The sequence below is a fragment of the Pseudonaja textilis genome, chromosome 2 (assembly GCF_049901715.1).
Source record: "Pseudonaja textilis isolate UNSWEBS1 chromosome 2, rPseTex1.2, whole genome shotgun sequence".
Classification (NCBI taxonomy): domain Eukaryota; kingdom Metazoa; phylum Chordata; class Lepidosauria; order Squamata; family Elapidae; genus Pseudonaja; species Pseudonaja textilis.
In genome coordinates, this window is record NC_141991.1 from 197,289,232 (window position 1) to 197,310,589 (window position 21,358).

At 37.9% G+C, this 21,358-nt stretch overlaps 1 protein-coding gene across 11 annotated transcripts in view; it reads left to right on the plus strand.

Moving 5' to 3' along the window:
• The first annotated feature begins 212 nt into the window (after window positions 1–212).
• Window positions 213–21,358, plus strand: part of NTRK2 (neurotrophic receptor tyrosine kinase 2) — a 193,589-nt gene continuing 172,443 nt past the window's right edge. For 8 of the 11 annotated variants that reach the window (XM_026703862.2, XM_087926781.1, XM_087926783.1 and 5 more), the window contains exons 1-2: window positions 1,681–1,830; window positions 2,283–2,778. In XM_026703862.2, coding sequence (XP_026559647.1) covers window positions 2,522–2,778 — 257 coding nt within the window. In that variant the 5' untranslated portion in view covers window positions 1,681–1,830; window positions 2,283–2,521. Of the gene's footprint in view, window positions 259–1,680; window positions 1,831–1,916; window positions 2,048–2,282; window positions 2,779–21,358 lie in introns of those variants that run through there. The other 3 variants (XM_087926778.1, XM_087926784.1, XM_087926779.1) reach the window with 2 other exon arrangements.

Sequence of the window (21,358 nt, forward strand, 5' to 3'; positions counted from 1 at the left end):
CCCACCTCCATCTGACATTATCTTCCTCAGACGCGCATGAGATTGTTTTTCGTTCCGACGAGTAGTTCACATTTCAGGCACGGGGTGGCGCTAGACCTCGCTCCTGGCTGAAGAAACTGCGGTGCATTTTTCCTGCTTCTTTTTAAATTACTGCGGAAAGAGAGGGGAGGGGGAGGGAGCAACCACTAATGAAAAGGCAGATTCCGTGACAACTTGTTTTGATGCCTGCCATCCATCACACGTGCCAGGGTATTCAAGGTGCTTAAAGAAAATATTTCCTATTAGTACATATCTATCTATCTATCTATCTATCTATCTATCTATCTATCTATCTATCTATCTATCTATCTATCTATCTATCATTCATCTATCTATCTATCTATCTATCTATCTATCTATCTATCTATCTATCTATCTATCTATCTATCTATCTATCTATCTATCTATCTATCTATCTATCTATCTTGCATCGCGGAAGATATATATGTTGTATATATCGCTTGTCTCCAGATTCACCGGTGTGTACAAATTGCATGCATGCCTGTGACATGCACGCGTGTCTTTCAGCGGAGAAAGCTGATTAGCCCTATCGCCGGGCAGGCAGGCTGGAAGGAATGTTGGATTGCCATCCGTCTCCCCGGTTCTTAACCGGGTTACAATGCCAACACCGACGATCCCGGGCTTCATCTTCTCTTAGCCTAGGAAAGCCCGCAGCGCTGGCCGCCCCGAACGACCCGGTTGCGGTCCCCAATTGCTGCAACTGGCGAGCGCCGAGCGCGTGGAAAGCGAAAAACGGGACTCGCCCGCTGTCCCTTGCACTGCGGAAGGCGGTGAAACGTAGAGAAGAGCCACCCTCCCTTCGAGAAAGAGCCGGGAGGCGTTTCAATCGCAGGTCAAGCCGGGTGTTATTCAGATCACGTCCCGGCGTGTTTTGGAAGAGAGAAAGCGCAGCTGCTGTTGCCCGTGCTCCGGTTTGCACGGCGGCGGCGACAGATTGCAGGATTTATTAAAAAAAAGAAGGAAAGAGAAAGAGAGGGGTGGGGAGAAAAGAAGAGGGAGAGATAAAGAGGGAGGGAGGGAGGGAGAGAGAGAGAGAAGGAAAGGGAGGAAAGAGGGAGGGGGTGAGAAAGAGGGAGAGGGAGAGAAGAGAGAGAGAAGGAAAGGGAGGGAGAGAAGCAGAGAGAGGGGGGAGAAAGAGGGAGAAAGGGAGAGTGAAAGAAGAAGAGAGAAAGAGGGAGAGGGAGAAAGGGAGAGTGAAAGAGGGAGAGACGAAGAGAGAGAGAAGGAAAGGGGGAGAGAAGGAGAGGGGGTGAGAAAGAGGGAGAGGGAGAAAGGGAGAGAAGGAGAGGGAGAGAGAAGGAGAAAGAGGGATTGGGGAAGAGGGAGAAAGGGTGAGGGAGAGGAATAGAGGGGGGGAAGAGGGACACACACACACACACACACACACACACACACACACACACACACACCGAGGTTTTTTGTACAGGGAGACGGACTGTCTCGTTCATCCTCACGCGTGCGCGCGTGTTGTGTGTGTGTGTGTGTGTGTGTGTGTGTGTGTGTGTTGTATCCAGACTCTCCGCCTGACTATTGGTATCTCGTTGCCCACACCTCTTTCCCCCTCCTCTTCCTCTCCTCTCCCCCCCCCCCACTCCTTCAAAAAGAATCGGGCTTTTTTGTGGGGGGGGATTTTTCTACCTCTCCTTGCGTCAGCCTCCCAACGTCACTTCACCGGTGACAGCTCCCTCGGTTTGGGGCTGCAGCAGGACCCTGGGCGCTTTATTATCAGCAAGCGCGTGGACCGGGAGGCGGCGGCGGGTGACAGCGCCTGTGCGTCTTCCTGTTGTGTGGGGCTCTGTGAGTGTGTGTGTGTGTGTGTGTTGGGGGGTAGGGTGGGGTGGGGTGGGGGAACGCCGGCGAGAAGCGACGACGCCCCCCCCCCCTCCGCTTTTCTCAGCCTTGAGCCGAGAGGGAACCGGGCAGGAGCCGCGGAGCTGGGTGGCGGCGGCGGCGGCACTGCAGCTTTTGCCGAGGCTCGGCCGCCTGGGTAGGGGCAGCGGCCACCTGGCCGAGGAGGAGTGGTTGCGTTAAGCTCTAATTGTCGCTATCCCGGGTCGGGCGGCGGCTGGCCGGGCGCTTTTTCCGCTCGGGCAGCGTGGCCGCTGGCGCCCCCTGCTCGTGGGGCGGGAAGCGGGTCGGAGTCGGCGAGGGGAAGCAAACGAGGCACCGGCTCCCCTCCTCACAGGGCATCTCTCTCTCTTTTCTCCTCTCTCCCCTCCCAGGCTTGGTCCTCGGACGCTCTCTTGAGGGGGAGCCCGCTGCGCCCTGGGAGGTTTCGCCGCCTGACCGAAGCCCAGAACTTGCCGCCTTGCGAGGGGAAGGCCGAGGCAGCGGCTGCCCCCCTCCCGGACAGGAGAGGAAAAGGATGCTGGAGTGACTGACGGCTCGGTGTCCCGGCAGCCGAGCTGGATTGATCGCGCTTGGCGGGCGGGAAGAAAAGCCACCGAGGAGCGGCGGCGACATGGGGGCCTCGCCAAGGGCATGGTGGTGTTGGCGGTGGCGGCAGCGGCGGCTTCAGGGTTCGCCCCAGGCGACGGCTACCGGCTTCTGGAGCTTGTGTTGGCTGATGCTGGGCGCTTGGCGGGGGCTGCTCGCCTCCGCTTGCCCCACCTCGTGCGCCTGCAGTCCCGAGCGGATCTGGTGCAGCGAAGCCGCCGCCAGCCTCGTGTCCTTCCCTGTGCTCGGCAAGAGGAGCGAGCGGGAGAAAGTCACCGACATGTGAGTGCCTGAGCGGCGTTGGGGCTGAGGGAAAAGTAACGAGGGTGCGAGCGAGAATCGGCCGGAGGGGTTGAATGTTGGGCTTTGCTTTTAGTAGCGACGCGGTCGGTATAGCGAAATTTTATCCGCTCTTATTGATTTAAACAAGGCACATACATACATACATTTTGCAATTTGATTTGTTTGGCTATACATCTTTCTGCACGGTGCATCTTGGGTGTTTAACAAACACACATCTGTGTGCTCCTTTGAGTAAGCGCTACCTTCCTTAAGGTGTACATAAAATGAGGACTAAGATGAAGCATACCTCTTCTTATCTGCTTTTTATGCCTTCCGCTGTGGTGCTGGATGGGTACATCATTTATGGATTTTTTAAGGTACCCCAGGAAAGGCAGCGATCCTACAATGTGTCGCTTGACAGTCCACTGTCTGGAAATAAAAAATACACAACAGAACCTTCTAAAACCCTCTTAACTGGAGGTTTGCTTTTAAACACCACAATCCATTTGCTATCTCTTCATGAAGTCTTTCAGTTATTACCCAAACATTTTCAATTTACTTTGGTGAACTGGACAAAATAGCTTCCTAAAAGTAGCCAAATAGATTTTTATTATAGGGATTTTGCTTAAGAATATGCCTGTCGCTGTTTTGGAAAGAATATGTAAGAGGAGATGTTCTCTGTATAGCGATGCACTTGCTCCAAAGGCTACTAGCTGAACGTCTAAAAGCCTGGATTGATCTAATTTAGATTTGACTTTCCCTCAGATACAATTTTAAAAGCTTTAGCTTATGAATCTTAATTGCCCTGAGTCCAATTTCCTGGGAATCAACTAAATCATAAAGCAATAGAGCAAATAGGTTGTATTGGTTTTGGTTGAACATTAGTATTGTATTGCCTCTTGTCAGGTTTTTTTTTTTTTACTATGGAGAAGCTTGCTAACTTCTACATTCCTGTTACTTCTTTTTTACAAAAAAATGTTACATTATGTAAATAAAGGAAAACAAGGTGAATAAAGTTGAATAGGCTGGTTGTGTGTGATAGTACTACCGGTAGTAAAAGCTGTGTGGTTTGTTTATATTCTGTGTATAAACAGGGAAGAGAGTGGGATTTATTCCCTCTTTACACGTATTCAGCTTTTATGTTTAGTTTAACGGTAGTCTTCACTTGTTAATATGCATGGGTTTTGTTTGCTGTAGAATATGTTCTTATGTGTAAGAGTTGGGTCTGTTTGTAAATAAAAATATGCTTCCCTTCCATTCCTATAGGATAGATTTTATTGTGTGTTCAAATGCAGGGCTACTGTTTTTGGAGGCTGTGCAACATAACAAGCAGGTAGACCTTTTTCTATGCACATGAGGTATATATGGAGAGATTGAAGCCCAGTGGCGGACCACACTGTCTAACTCTCGTCTATACTGGAGCTGTGAAATGACTGTTATCAATATAATCAGCTGACATATATGGAAACGTTTATCTCTACATGCATACATCTGAAAGAGGGAGACAGAAATATTTTGTTCCTCTTCTCATTGGGTTGGGTTCTCCCTCTGGTATAATGGTCAGATTATATTCCTAATCTGTAGTTCATGCATGTGTGCCAATAATAGAATGTGAACATCTATAGCAAAGAACTGATGCTGCAGTGGGGTGGTGTCAGGGAGGTAATTTGAAAAGGAAGGAGGAAGAGATCAAGTTAATAACACTTGTGAAACCCTGGATTAAACTGTGATTGTTTTAGCAACATGCCCCAAATTTACTTTAAGTAAAAGTAAATGTTTTAACTAAGACTAAATGTTTTAACTAAACCAAATGAGTCTATTTGAGATGCTAATGTGCAGCCACTGGGACTATTTTAATTGCTGTTAAGTTTCTATCATGGCAATTAACTTCTTCTTGAACTCAGGCCTTGTTCTTTATGAAATCAGAAGTTAAGGGTGGTTGACTGCAATCATTTCAAGTATATAGACGTCTGTGTATGCAGAAAATATTTTGTTTCCTCGCTTTCCTTGGTAATGTTGCTATTGCAAATTTTTTAGCATAGACTATTATAGCAAAAAATATACTTTATACTATACTTTAACTGTTTACCATTATGCTTTTTAAAAAGCTATTGCGGCATATGCATATATGATAATAATCTTTGGGAAAGTATTGTTCAGGATTGCTTTTTGTGATCAAAGGAATCCTGAAGAAGATATCCTGTACCAGTTCCTATACATGGCAGAAAGAATTTGAATTGTTTCCTTGCACAGCATTTAAAGGCCTTTATATTTTGCTCTTTTGCTTTACATTCAAATGAGTGCATGTTTCAAGCAGTGATTGTAATTGCTTGTTTTAATGCTTATTTGTTAATTGTCAAAGTACATAACATTGATTTTATAAATTATTTTACATTTCCTAGCCAAGCACTGGGATTAATTAAAATGTTCTTCATTACATTTATAAAGTTGTAGCAATACACTTAATATTGTGTCTTTTCTGATATCCCTATTTAATCATTTGATTTGGATTCTTCTCTAGACTAAAAATTGCTTTTTGTTCTGTTACAAACTTTGGCAGTTTCTCTAACACAAAGATTACAGATTTCCCAAGAGCACTTATTGTATATGAATATTTTACTCCATAAGATATGAAGCACTGAAATTGGCTTTGACTTTAAAAGATGTTCATAAAAGATGAAAAGGCAAGGTTGTTCATTAATACTCAATGATAATTAAACATTTAGCTGCTTTAACAGTTTAGCAATATCCACATGGCAACTACATCTTAATTAAAATGCCATTGTATTGCTTTGGAAACTAAACAAAGTAAGCTAGCACTGTGGAATATTACTTCAGAGCTCAAAGTATCACAGGAATAGTAACTATATTTTTCTACTCAACTGTATTGTCACTTATAATAGTTACTCTATGGAATTTCTTACACCTTTCATATGAAAAATGTTTTTTGTTAAAGAGGTTTTCTCTAAACAATGTTTGGAATTAATGTGTTTTTGTCAGATTTCATGATAAAGACAAATTTAGGGTTCATGACAGTTTTTATAGGATTTAGGGGAATTCAAGGCCTTGTTATTAGAACCAGGGGGTGGTGGAATCATAGTGCTTTTGAAGCAGGTGCATTTCAGCTTTCTTTAACCCCAGAGCTGTTGAGATTTATTGAATTTGTAAAATACACAATGCATAGGCTTTATGAAAGCTTAACAAATATATGGATGCTTGATATGTTGTATCTGGAAAGACCATATTGAGAAAGGAAATGAAATTGAGCCATTTCTCATATTCATGGTTTTCATAGAGTGCTATTTATGGTATAATAAGAAAAGACAAAGGCAAATATGGGTGGAGTAGATATCTACAGATGAGTGAGAAAGGACGAACTTTTAAACCAACAGAATAATCTCTGAGAGATAAAATTGCAAAGGCCCAGATTTTATTTGGGTCAAAAATCTTTAACTGTCAACAGTTCAGATAAATTAACTCCCCCTACCCCCATCACATCCAGAACTTAGGGAGTATAAAAAGAAACTACTTGAGTTTTTGTTTGTTTTGTTTGGAAATTAGGTTGATAGAATCAGGAAGAAGATGGAATTTTTCTCACCAAGCTTCCTCTCTTTCTCTCTCTTAGTAGATTATTCACAGACTTGCTTGTCTGTTTTAATGAATAACATAGTCATGATCTTACAAACCTATGCTTATAATGAGATTGTGTTTGATCCTGTTCCTTAGGGTCTTGGCACAAGCTTGAAAAGCTTTGGTTACATATATACATTGGCAATGACTATTGTTCCATAATGGAGCATAATCTACTTCTGGAGCAATTGTTGCAGGTTATTGGTTACACAAATATTCCAGTCTTTGCAGAGAGGCGCTCTGCCATGAACATTAATGGAGAGCTCAACATGACTGTTCTTGATGCTAAAGAACATGTTTAAGATATTTCTGTTAGAAAAAAGATAAAGCAAAATCATTAGATCACACAATCATTTAGGCATTAGACTTATGAAATCACTTTAGGTCAGTTTTTAAGTCAGATTTTTTTCTTAGTAGAATTTTAAATGGAAATGGACATTTCAGTTCTAGTTCTTCTAACTCTTCCTTTTGTACTAAAATCAACGCAATTGCAAATAATGGCTTATTCTATTAAACCATTTTATAGAATAGTTTAGCAACATTTCATAGGGTTTGTAGGAAATATTATTACACTGACATGAATATTGCACTGACATTTTGGGAACACCAACAACTGAAGTTAATTGCTCTGTTCAAGTTGTCTCCCCCAAAACTTCTACACTCCAGGTTTTTTTAAAATCAGTTCTGTATGTGCTGATTACATACATTGAAAAACCACAAAAGAAATGTGTGCAGACGTTACATAAAGTAATTCAAATATTTTAATAAATAACAATTGCTTATATAATACAATTTTAAGAACAAAGTATAACTTGGTAAAGGTTTGGTGAAATTAGAGAGAAGAGAATATTTGATATCTTATTTTTTCTGTACTTTATTCCTTACATTTAAAAAAAAAATCAGGGAAAGTTCCTTTGAAAGAAGACCAGCTAATATCTCTGCTCTTTAAAACTGTATGGGTATTTTTGCCTCTACAGAAAGTTCTTTTGGATTGAAATTTTAGTTCTCTCTGAAAAGGGCAATTCAACATCAATCAGATGTTACATTCAATGTGTGATTACAAAGAAAACACATGCAGGAAATCTTGGCAGATTTCAGTTTGTCTCCAACAGGCCCAGACAAATTTTATGATGAAAATACAATAAGTATTGTGCCATTGCCTATATTGGCTCTTAAGAATGGAGACAAAAAGAATAATCATACATGCATTACCATCCCAGAACAATTGAGGTATCTGAGATACTATAGGAAAAAATGCTTCCATGCAATTTTAACGAAACATTTCATTCCTTGTTAGCTCTTCTGCTCTAGAACAGATAGGAAATGGTTAGAAAAGAAGGTAAGTCATCATTATCCAGATAGGATTTGGAAGGCTATGTTGCCTTATTCTTCCTTATTCCTTCCTTATTCTTCCTTTCTTATTCTTCCAAGGTTTTTAAAATCAATTTTTCAATACTATGTCTTTATATGAGCCTTTAATCTATTACCTTTATTTTACAGTGAGCGAACACAACTTTTAATGAAACATTTGGTTTCTTGCAGAATTTGTTTTTCTATACAAGATGTTAAACTCTTGATTTTTAAAGAAACATCTTGTTGCGAATGAGTCATTAATTTATGATTTTCAGTATTTTATAGGCTGAGTTCTAAATCTGCTACTTCTGCAGAATTGTTTTCCTTACCCAAGAACAAAAAATGTAGTTGAGATATATTTTATTATTATTTTTTATAAATAACTTAAGGCAGCTTAATAAATGTAACATTCGTTCTTCACAACAACAACAACCCTGGGAGGTGAGCTGAGCTGAGAGAAAGTGACTGGGTTTAAAATAAACCTAAACTACTATAAAGCAGAGTCATTAATTGGTTATTCTTGATTAGAGCTAAATAAGCCCACAATTGCTAATTCATAATATTCAACCCAAATTAATAAACCAGTGAAAAAAATGGCTACAATATATTGAAGTACAGCTGGGAAAAAAAAACAACCTAAAATGGATTGGGGAAGAAATTCCATGCAAATCTGAATAGGGGTGTTCTTGCTTTGAAGTAAAGGTACCCCACAGCGTTTGTTATAGTTCCTACTTGCATAGGTCTAATGAGGAAGATACACATGACAAAAACTCTTGCCTATTCTTGTTTATTAATTTCTCACACAAGTACATAAAGAACATTTCATTTGTATCATGATGCATGTTTTTTCACTTGCTCTTTCTTGCCCCCTCTTCGAGGTGCCCATGCCCACATTTGAGGAAATTCAGTATCAGTTCAAGAATCTATGATGAAGATTGTAAGAATGTCTTATACATAGAATATTAAGAGATTAGGCTGTCAAGAATTGTTAAGCAAACTTTTTAAGTAGTGGAGAGTTTTTATGAAGCATGAAAAGAATAATTTATCAATTATAACAAAACATGTGTTTCATTTTACAACATGTAATCAGTTTTGTTCTGCTTAAAATACGTTCTGATTGAGAGGGATCTATTTTATATGTAGGCAGATCCTTTTTTGCTATTTGTCTTATTATATGATTCAGAAAGATGCCCTTATGGTCTTTTTTTACTTTAACTTTCATAATAAAGCATCATATGCTAATGGTACAAAGAAATATAATAAAATTATGATAAACTAGAAAAGCTGAGGCTAGTTCAGTCTTTTGAGTGTGTGCATAGCACTCAATCTTGCAGATCTAACCAGTAACTGTTGAGTAACTTTGCTTTCCACAAATTTTCCTGATACCCTTTTAAAGGTTGATCACACCTCATGGTATCACATTCCATAGTTGCAATTATGCCCTGCATACAGTATTTTTTTGGGGGGGCATATCCTCTCATTTCTTGTATTTTGAGGGAACACAAACTTGTTAACTTGTTAACCCCCTTGTTAACTTTTTTTTAAAATAAAAAGACCCAAATACTGTCATCTTTCTTCAGTTAAAAGCCATGCAATGCTTTTGATTATTTTGGTTGCATTTTCTTGGACTTACCCATCTCAACCTGATCCATTTTAAAATATAAAACAGTATATGCAATGTGATTGCACCATAGATACATACACACTGTATATAGTTGCACCATGATTGATGGATTATGTGCCATCAAATTGATGTCAAATCCTAGGGACCGCATAGATAGATTTTCTCCATGAAGTTGAGTTGTTCCATACATGCATTTATATGTGTGTAGGCATGCATGTGGCAGTTATATTGATGTGTGTATTCCTGTTGATCCCCAACATGAAATGTATTCTTTCTTCCAGTTGCTGCATTATGAAGTGAAATTCTGATTTCTTTATTCTCAAGAATCCTAGCATCTCCTTTCTTGTTTTTAAACGGTTGCTCAGATTTCATGAGATTTCAAAGAAAAATACAAATGAAAAGTAACACAGTATGTATGTATGTATGTATGTATGTATGTATATATATATATATATGTATATGTATATGTATGTGTGTGTGTGTGTGTGTGTGTGTGTGTGTATGTATGTATGTATGTATGTATGTATGTATGTATGTATGTATGTTGTGGCTCCGGGCTTGGATTCAGCTCCTGTGACTGATATGAGTTCAAGTGAGGAGGACATGGCAGAAAAATATGTGCTGGCATGGCTCAGTGATTGGACTAGTAACCAGGATGAGGAGATGGACGTGACAAAGGAAGACAGACCTGATGTATCAGAATTGTCAGGACCTTTGACCTCCTTTGGTTCCTTATCTGATCAACAGCCGGGAATGGCTGACAGGGAAGTTTTGAGAGAGTCTTCTAGTGGAGATGAGAACTTGGAAAATTTGTGGTTAAATGTAAGGAACAGAAGACGTTTGAGAAGGCAAACTCAGCTGGAATAAAGGAAGAGGGCGAGTCAGTAAATTAGCACATTGCCTCAATGAGTATAAAAGGACACAACTGGGCTGGTAGAATTTGCCAGGAACAAAGTGACTTATTGAGTGAGGACGTTACAGCAAGAAGCTCTGAGACTTGAGATTCATTGTCAGGACTGGTTTGCTGGACAGAGTAAAGATTTATGCTGTGGATTGAGATTTCTGCCCACCGTTATCTTGTAAGACTTCTTTCTGTTTGATTTAATTTTGAAACGGCTGCTTTCTGTTTTGTTCGTTTGAATTTTGAAGGGGAGTCATAACAAATATATATATATATATATATATATATATATATATATATATATATATATATATATATATATATATATATACATATATCTTTCTTTCTTTCTTTCTTTCTTTCTTTCTTTCTTTGAAGGATAGATTTCTACTCCAGCAGATTTAATTGTTGACTTTGACCATTAATGTTGGTCACCTATATTGGTGACCAAAAATTGTTTCACTTAAGAGAAGACAGTTTGTTTTTCTTACTTTTGAAATTCACAGTAGGTCTAATTCTTTGCTACTGTACCTACTTTGAGTGTAAGAACTCGTTATGATAGTGCAGAAAATGTTATGCTGTGCTTCAGTTTTGCATTCCTTTGCATAGGGAAGCAGTTGTCATTCTTAAAAGCATTTAGACTCTAGAGTAATGGTGATATTTTCAGTTAATAGTCCTATCCATCCATACTAATCCACATTAGCTTTTACAGGATTTAGAAAGCCTGTAATTTCCCTAAAGTTAATAAAGAAAAATGAAATATATATATTTGAAAGTTATTTATATATTTATTAATTAGATTTTAAGGCTGTCTCCAGAATAATACCATTTGTCTGAAATGGTATAGGGTTCCCTGCCTAAGCAGGGGGTTGGACTAGAAGACCTCCAAGGTCCCTTCCAACTTTAATTCTATTCTATTCTGTTCCTTGGGTGGCTTACAGAAATATTTCCTCAGAAATATAAGCAGAAAAACAATATAAAGGAACTGGAGCATATGTCACAGAACAAAATAGTGATTGGGCTCCACAATCACCCTACCTAATGGTCTGGGAGAGCAAATACTTTTGAAATATTGTTAGGGTGGGTGATGCACAAATTTCTGTGGTAAGATCATTCTAGAGGGTGGGCACCATGTCAAAGAGGCATGCTTCCTAGGGCCCAAGAGGTGGCATTATTTTATTGAAGGGACCTGAAGCGTATCAACTCTTCCTGATCTTACCCAACAAGCAGGAGCCATGGGAGACAAGTGATCCTTTATAAGGTCCCCCTATGCTATAAAGGACATTGTTATCAAGAGAAATCCAATCCCAGTATATAGTGGTTTTTGTCCATTTATAGGTTTGATAAATGTATCCTACAAAATTATGGCTGGAGTGCTGAGGAAATATTGCTGGCTATTGCCTGTATGTAAGACTAACTTGGATAATTGCTGTAAAAGTTGCCAAGTTTTTTTGGAACAGGTGTGACTTGCAGAAGCTGGTTGACACCCTCTTCTCATTATTAGTTGTTTCAAATTTGTTTGCTTTTTCTGTATTTTAAATTTTTGTTTATTGATCTAAGAGCATAAATAAATAATTTGATTTAATTTGAGTCTGTAGGGCTTACAGAGGATTTCAGATAAATACAGGTAGTTCATATTTAGCAACTGCCTTGTACATAGACTGACTGTTCACAGGCCTAAAGCAAAGGAAAGCTGAAATAAGATAATAAGCATAGTCACAGTTTCTCTTAGCACCATTTTGCTTAACAACCAAGTAATCAATCCCAGTTGTGGTCATTGCATGAGATCTCTCTGTAAGCCCAAGTAAAAAAGTCAGTAACATTAAAATTCAACCATATCAGAGGAGAGAAGCAACTTTGACTACATCACAATTGAAGTGGATTCACACATCATCCTTAATCTAGTGCTTGTTGGAAGAACAGTCTCCTCAAGGATTTTATATCAAGAGCAGAGCACTTAATTACACATTTGAGCATGCTTCACTATGTTTAAGCCTTTCTGCGTTGTACAATTTCATTGCACGCTTAGCATTTGTGCATGAAACTTATGTATAAAAGAAAAGAAGATAGGTGCAAAGAATTTAGTCAAAGAAAACTAGAAATAGGCCTTACAGACAGAGAGAAAACGCAGATCAGTTCTATTGAAATTAGAAAGTTGTTTTGGAAATGCTAAACAAGGAGCTCCTAGCAGAAAGTGAAATTAAAAATAAAAGTAATAAATTGGGGTTAAATTGAAGGTAGGGTTTCTGACAAAAATATTTATGATACTTAATAAAAATGGGAATGATATATAAAAGATGGGAATTTAAACAAATGGTATAATTCAAGGACATCGTATTAATAAAGAAAAGTAATAAATGCTGTAAATATTTTGAAAACATTAAATTATCCAAGACAGCTATATTTCATGGGAAAATGGAACAAAGAATTGGAAGTTTTACTTAAGTAGCAAAAAAATAGAGCAGATGCATTTGTGTACCTCTGCAAATTATTTATTAAAAATGGGAATAGATGGGAAAATGTTAAGAAATGCAGTCTTATGTGGTCTTCTTCAAGAGATGAATATTGAAGCAAGTGCAAATGGCGGTGTATGCTTTCCTCCACTTTGTTACCTAAAGTGAGAATTAGTATTTCAGTGGAAACATGAAAGTTATGTTGAATGCAGTGAGAATAGGTTACTTAAGAATTATGTGTGATAAAATGAGAAGAGATGGGGCCAAATATAAATGGGTCATTTGAATATCAAAATGAGTGACCAATGGGAGTTGAAAGGATATGGCCACCCAGAAACAATGAATGAGGAATGACTCAAAAGGAAAAATATAAAGGAGAATTTAGTGGGTTAAGAGAAAGGGAAGACCTACAAAGTTTGACTTGGTGATGGGGTTGGTGATAATTTTGAAAAATAGAGTGGTAAAGTAAAGAACACAAGACAATGAATGATTTAGTGTATGATTTACCCCTCACTTTTACATAGCCGTCAAGGCAGGGGTACTGAACCCTTTTAGCTTGATGAACATATTTGGAAGAATGCTGTAGACATGTCTTCATAAAATGTACTCTAGATATGGAGTGGTTGTTTGAGATACCAATTTTCTGTAATCAAATATGAATGGCACTTTCTGTTAATATAAATAGTAGAAAACAAAACGATAGTGACATAGATACCCTTAAGGGATAGTATGATTATGAATTCTCAGAGAAGTCATAATAAGCTCGGTTTCAAAATTTACCAGTATGCTACTGCACTCTCCATTACAGCTTTTGTTTTGGTGCATTTTGCCTTATAGTTATAATATATAAATATTATAATTTGGATCAGCCATCAGTAAACATATAAAAAGACTCATATTTGCACACTATTCAAAAGAAACAGTAAAAAAAACTAAGAAGGAAACAGACTAGAACACATTTTCTCCAGCAACCTACATCCCTCAAATAAACAGGGATTAATATCAGTCAAACAATCAAACAGAAAACAATACCCCAACTGAGGAACTATTAAAGAGAAAACTACATTCTCCCCAAAACTGGCAGAGTAAGCAATTGTGTATAAACAGGGAGTAAAGTTATTTGTTTCATAATCCAGTGTTAACTAGTAATCTGGTTAGGGTATTCTTGACCCTGACACTTCTAAATCCAGTTTGTACAGCTTACATTTAATGTTTCATTTGTTGTGGATATATGGATTAGCTAGGAAGTTTTAGCCATCTTTATGTTTATCTTATTGTTATTTCTTCTCTTTTATTTTGGTTTATTTGGTTTCTATAGTTAATTTTGGTTTGTTTACTATACTTAATGTAGTTACAGCTCAGATAGTGTGAGTCTTGAAACTGGCACAGAAGCCTGAAAAAGGGTATCTTCAATTAGTTTTATTAAATGTCAGCTGCAAAAAAAATGGAATCATCACTAGATGGCAGTAAGCAACACAGAAAACCCTAGCTCCATCTTGTGGTTGCTTTGTTTTTGGCAACCTAGATGTAGTAGGCATCTTATGAGACATCAATATGTATTTCAGAAGTCCCTGAGTATGTTCTTACCTTGTGAAAAACATTTGTTCTTCCCTTTGTTTTTATTCCAGATAGATATGTTAGACATTGTATGATGATTGAGAAATTGTCCTTGAATCCTGTTCTTATGAATGTAATAGATATTTCAAAAATTGTCCTAATAATGTAATTATATATTAGAATCAGGAGGCCTTTTTGATAATTGTATAATAGTTTTATTAATCATTTTAGGATTTTCACTAGCATAATTTGAGATAGAAATTAAAAAATAATAATAAATATTAACAAATTCTAAAGTATGCTAATTTCTCCCCCTCTCCTCCAGTATTCATAGACTATATCTTCGATGATAATGGTCCCTGATTCACACATTGTGTTTGCCAGGTTTGGATTCTCAATGTTATGAACAATATGCATGTGTATGTGTAGTTTTTAAAAATGCTAGTATTGTATATTAATCTGGGACTCCTCTGTACTGTATTATATTCTCAGAGTTCAATACTTTAGGGACGTCGGTTTTCAAGTAGACTATGAAATAGATAGAAGTCCAGATTGTTAGATACCAATCGCATAGTGCAGATAAAGGGGAAAACAAATATATCAACATGCTGGACTTTGTTAATGATTAAAATAATTAGGGGATCTAATGACTTGGAGTGGTTGAAAGAACTTTAGATATCTCTCTCAGGTTGTTTTCATTTAGTGTAGTGTATTAAAAGAACACCATGTTCTATCACATGGCTTCAGTAATCTGCCCTTCTTGTGTTAGAATGATTTTTGCCTAACTTAGAAAGATGATTCAATTAAATAAAAGCCATTTCTGAGAGCAGAAAAACATACTGAATTTCTCACAATTGTGCTCAGAAAGCCACTGTAAAGCCAAAGCTTTTAGAATATTAATGTTTGATAAGCAACATCAAGGCAAAGTAGTTGCGAAAAAGCTTTTGGTCAGTAAGATTTGTTCTTAAATCTCTTTCTGACAAGATTATATTCAAAGAATTTTTCTGCTCTTCATCCATCCCCTAGTGAGATGAAGCTAAAGTGGAAGTTTTATATCAAAATACTCACAAAGTAGGGGCAGTTCCCACTTTGTTCAGACAAATTCACTCCTGGGCTGGGCAAAGATCAATTTAATTTCATATTATAACCCACCAGTTCATCCTCCATGACTCTCACCAGTGATAAAACTTTGAATGTCTAGGAAAAGCCTCCCAACTATGTTATTTCATCTTTTATTGAGAATGTGTCTGCTTGGCTAAATAATACCCTGTATATAAACTATATGCCAGAAAACACTTGCTGCTCCATGTGCTCTGCACAGGACTGGAAGATGATGATGATCTAAAATATAGCTGTGAAGTATGAGATATACATGGGAAAATATATTATAGGTCTTTAGAAGTTGTTAATTTGCAGTTAACTACCATGGGTTGCTGGAACTTTTTGTTAGTGTATAGCAGGGGTGTCAAACTCATGGCCCATGGGCTGGATATGTCATGTGCTGATCCCGCCCCCACCCTTTAGCGAAGAGAAAAATGTCCTGATTCATCATGTGATGCCGCTATGACGCTGAGAGATTGACACCCCTGGTCTATAGGTTCCTTATCAAACCTCTAATGAAAACCAGCTGGGTGACTTTGGGTCACTCTTTCTCAACCGAACCAACCTCACAGGGATGCTGTTATAAAAAAATAGGCAGGAATATTATCTACATCCTTTTTAGTAGTAGAAATAAAGGCAGGAAATAAATCTAATAATAAGATAAATAATGTTGGAATCCTTCAAATATACATCTTTAATTTATTGTTTAGGTAATAATTATTCTAACTACTAATTTAAATACAGCAAATAATATAGTGGTTTTTTTCCCCAAGTTATGTTAATTCTTTTCTTTCCAGTTTAAGTAGAACAGCACTGTCAAGGCTGAAGTACATTTTATATTAACTCTGCAGTATGTGAATGATGTTGCTAATTTTAATGTATGTGAAATCCAGATTTTTATTCAGTTTGAGGGCTTCTATCCACATGCTTCAGTTTTTAATTTAAAAAAAAAACAAAATAATCCTCCATTGGTATCTTGCCAAACACCTGGAAAGAGGAAGGCTTTAAGAAATCCAGGCATGGTGGTATCGATGTGATGCTTCCTTTGTTTGAAATTAGGTTGGTCAGTTTTGCTGTGTAGTCAATAAGCAAAATATCTCTATATTCCATTTATCATACTCACATCTCTGATTTGTTCAGAAATCTATTTTATTTTGTAGGATTTTTTCCAGCATGGACACTCATAATTGCCCAAGGTATTACAAATGAGGCTTTACTAGTGTTCTATATGATGTTATTCAGGTCTCCCCATCCATGGTACACATAGCATATATATTACTCGGTGAGATATATCATATTTATAGAAACCTTGGTATTATTGTTATTTTTCATAAATGATTCCTTAACAAAATAGTCAAGCCTTATACAGCTGGGCAAGATCAAGTAAACAAGAACTACACAGACTTCAGTAAAGTATGTTTAATGCTAGTCTTAGAGTAAATAGAGAATTTTAGCAATTATAAGCATTTCCAACTCTCCTTTATAGTGGATTCAATAAGGAGGATTCTCTTTGAATGATTTGAAATGCTTTTTTCCTTACTTCTGGCTACTTCGATTGAGTTGAAATTTATAAAATATGCTGCAGATAGACTTCTATGTCTATATTGTTTATTCCAGCTTCCCCACAGTTTCTCACACAAATTATACATGGCTTTAGGCTAGAATTGTTATACTAGTACAGAAAATTATTCTGCCAAAATCAACATCTTTATATTTTACCTACCAAGTTCTTCTCTTAGTACAATTTTTCAAACATTACCATTCCCTGTCAAGCTACAGATGTGTTACAATTCTTAACTTGGGTCTGGAGCTGTATGAATAGTGTGGAAAAAAAGAAGTCAAAGCCTAATTAGTGTTGCTTTTTGTCTAAAATGCATGTGGTACACTGTTAGTATAGTTTAATTCTACCGTGTTTCTCATATAATAAGGCCGGGTCTTATTTTTTTTTGAGCCCCGAAAAAATGGCTAGGCCATCTTTTCAGGGTGACTTAATTCCCCCCACTTGCATCTGCGGGCGGGCGGGCGGCGACGGCTTGGATGTTGACCTTGGCGTTGGTGGGGCACTTTGTATCGGGGTCAACACAGGCAGCACCATATCCAGGTGTGCAACAAAAGTGCTTCCTAACAGCAAGCCCCCCCGCCATTTCCCCCCCATTTCACATGTTTTAATATAGGCCTTAATTTTGGGGGAGGGGCTTAATTTCATTTCATGCCTATAAAACATGCTAGGACTTCCTATTGGGGGAGGCCGTATTGTTGGAGAAACAGTGTAGATAGGCTTGCACTCTTGATGAAGGTACAAATCTGTGACTTGGAGGTGAAATCCATGGGCAGAGCAGCTTTCTACAACTGGTATGCCATTTGTGGTCCTCAGGAGAACATGGCAACAGGAACACATGCCCTGATGGAAATGAGGCTTGGGTTCATGGGGCTTGAATGACAGCAGGGCACATTAAAGGCTGCCTTTGAAAATAACCTAGAAACCGGAGTTGTATAAAATGCAGTTGCCTGCCTACTGCTGGTAGGTGAGAACCACTGTAACCATATTTCCACTTTCAAAAGATACATAGGGTATGTGCGCTTTAAATAGATTTGCTTCATTATTTATTTATTTTGCTATTTATAAGATTTGGTAAGGCTGCCCACCTTTAAAAAACCACAACAACTCTAGGGTGTTTATAAAATATATTCTGCCTGTTTGGTATAGTCTCTGTCTGGATTTCAGAGCTACCCCTACATTGGTGATTTTGAGGAAGGCAGTGACAATTAGTTTTTCAGAAGACTCAGACTGGTTTCATAGCTTTTATTTTCTTTATGAGCAAGATGCTGTCAAACTCCACATAGTTGGCAAATCAGAAAAGTGAGAACACACTGTTTTCAGAAAGGCATCTTTAATGCTAATCAGGGAAAAAAACAATCTTGTAAACAGTAAGAGTAAATTCCAGGCAGACTTATAGTGAATTAATTAAGGCATATTAAGTCTTTCAGAAAGGCTTTCTTCCCAACCTGTCATGCATGCTGAAGCCTGATTTTTAAAATTAATTTAAGACATTTGAATACATTTTTATTTTGATAGTTTTGTGACGGTGAATTTTACCTCACATTTTATTATAAACATTTAGATTAGAAAATATAGAATGTTACAGCAAATAAGCAAATAATATTCTGATGCCATTACACAAGTATATGTAATGTGAACATAAAATTCTGCTCAGTACATTTGAAAATAATATTAAAAAGTTTTTAAAAGTGTGGAAGAAAGGAATTGAAATGATTAGGGCCTTGAGCATTGTACGAAAAAGGCTAAAATATTTGTAGTTCTTTAGCTTGGTGGAGGTGAGGGCATGCCTGGATAAAATGGATGGGGAAATGTTTTTCTCTCTATCTCAGAATACTAAGGCCAAACATTGTAAAATAATTGTGAAGTCTAGGAGTGACAAAAGAACATCTTTATGGTGCATAATTAATCCGTAGAGTTAATTGCCGTAATACATATGATGGTTACAGGTAGTCCTTGATTTACAACAGTTCATTTAGTGGCCTTTTAAAGTTACAATGGTATTGAAAAAAGTGACTTATGATCATTTTTTATACTTATGACCATTACAGCATCCCCACTGTCACATGATCAAAATTCTGACACAAGGCAATTGGTACATATTTATGAAGGTTGCAGTGCCCCAGGGTTATGTGATCACCTTTTGTGACCTTCTGACAAGCAACTCATTGGGAAAACCGGATTCCATTAACAAGCATGTTTCTAACAGTGGTTCACTTAACAGCTATAGCAAGAAAACTTATAAAATGGGGCAAAACTCACTTAACAAATTTCTCGCTTAGCAACAGAAATGTTGGGCTTAATTTTTTTTATTATTTTTTATTTTATTTTGTCAAGCGATTATAAGATAACAGGTATAAGTATAAACATAGTTATGAATACATGAAATGGATACATATAAGAAAAAAAAGAAACAATAGGACAGGGGTGGTAGGCACGTTGCTGCACTTATTCACACCCCCTACAGACCTCTTAGGAAGGTCAATAGTAGACAGTCTAAGGTTAAGTTTTTGAGGTTTGGGGAAGAAACCATAGAGTCAGGTAGAGTATTCCAGACATTGACCACTCTGTTGCTGAAGTCATATTTCCTGCAATCAAGTTTGGTGCGGTTTACCTTGAGTTTGTATCTATTGTGTGCTCTTGTATTGTTGTGGTTGAAGCTGAAGTATTCATTGACAGGTAGGACATTGCAATATATAATTTTATGTACTATACTTAGATCAGACCGAAGGTGGTGTAGTTCTAGGTTGTCTAGATCTAAAATTTCAAGTCTGGTGGCATAAGGTATTCTGCTATGAGTAGAGGAGTGGAGAACTCTTCTTGTGAAATATTTCTGGACTTTCTTGACCATATTAATATCCGATATGTAATGCGGATTCCAGACTGATGAGATGTATTCAAGTATTGGTCTAGCAAATGTTTTGTATGCTCCAGTTAGTAGTGTGATATTACCAGAGAAAAAGCTACACAGGATTAGGTTAACAACTCTTAATGGCTTTTTGGCTATGTAATTACAGTGGGCTCTAGCACTTAGATCATTAGAGATGAGTACTCTAAGGTCCTTGACAGATTTTGGACCATCAACAAGGTCTTGACTATTCAGCTTGTGTTTTATTTTCTGATTTTTTTTGCCAATATGTAAGACAGAGCATTTATTTGTTGAGATTTGAAGTTGCCATTTGTTTGACCATTCTGATACATAGTCGAGGTCTTTTTGAAGGGTAGCAGTATTGTCGGTGGTGTTGAATAGCTTTACATCATCATCGAAGAGAACGCAGTTGCTCTTAATATGATCACAGAGGTGGTCATAAGTCATAATTGTGGTCATAAGTCCAAGACTACCTGTACTAAGATGGCATTCAAAAGGGCTTAGGTAAAAATCATGAAGATCAAGTATATTAAGACCTAATAACAGCGAAGAGTCCATGTTACATGGGGTGGGGTAAAATGCCTTCAGATTCCAGTTGCCAGGGAATAACAGTGGCAATTCATTGGACACTGTGGGAAACAAAATGCTTGACTGATTCAGTACTTATGTTCCTACATCTAGTGCCTAGGTCACTAATTTGAAACTGTGCACTTTCAGGGAACATCTTCTGCAATGAATTTATTTGCTATGAAATCTCTGGCCTCAAAAACCCTCTGTGTTAGAAGAACCTGGAGCACATTCAGTTCATAAAGAACTCTGGCCAAACCTGTTAATCCTTCTTGTCACTTTGCATCAACTAAGAATAAATCCTAAAATAACTTTCCCCAACCTGGCAGGCTCCAGATGTTTTGTGACTGCAGCTTCCAAAATACCCATTGGAGTTGGTAAATCATCCCAAACTGTTTTTTTTTCATGTGAGGGATCATGCCATTGCTGATCTTTTGGTTGGGGTACAGTTGATAAGCTTCCAAGGAAACCAAGGTTTCTTGGAATACTGTTTTGAAAACAACTAGCAGAGTGCATCTGGAATACATCTAGAGTAACACATCCCTCTGAATTTTAATCACAATGTTTTACTTATTTCAGAGAGGCTGGCAACAAACAGACAAAGTACTCTGGATGGAGAAACTCCTTTTTTCTTTCTTTTTCTCTCCATGTATTTTTTTTGTAAATATACTTCAAAGCTCAGTGTGAGATTAGCGGTTATGTGATCCAGTGTGCAAAAGAGTCTGTAGTATTATTCCCTTAGTTTTACTGTAGCCCTTTGTGATGGACTCCAGCTTAGATGAGGAGGAAGAGCTGGTTTCAGAGCTATCCTAGGAGTAGTATAGGGAGCATCAGGGAAAGCTCTGTGCTCGAGGTAAGACATAGTAACAGTGGAGAATAGGGCGATTGTGGTGAAGCAATTCCTAGAATGTTGGTGGAATCTGGGAGAGAGGGGCTTGGCCAATCCAGAGAGGTCATGCAGCTGCAA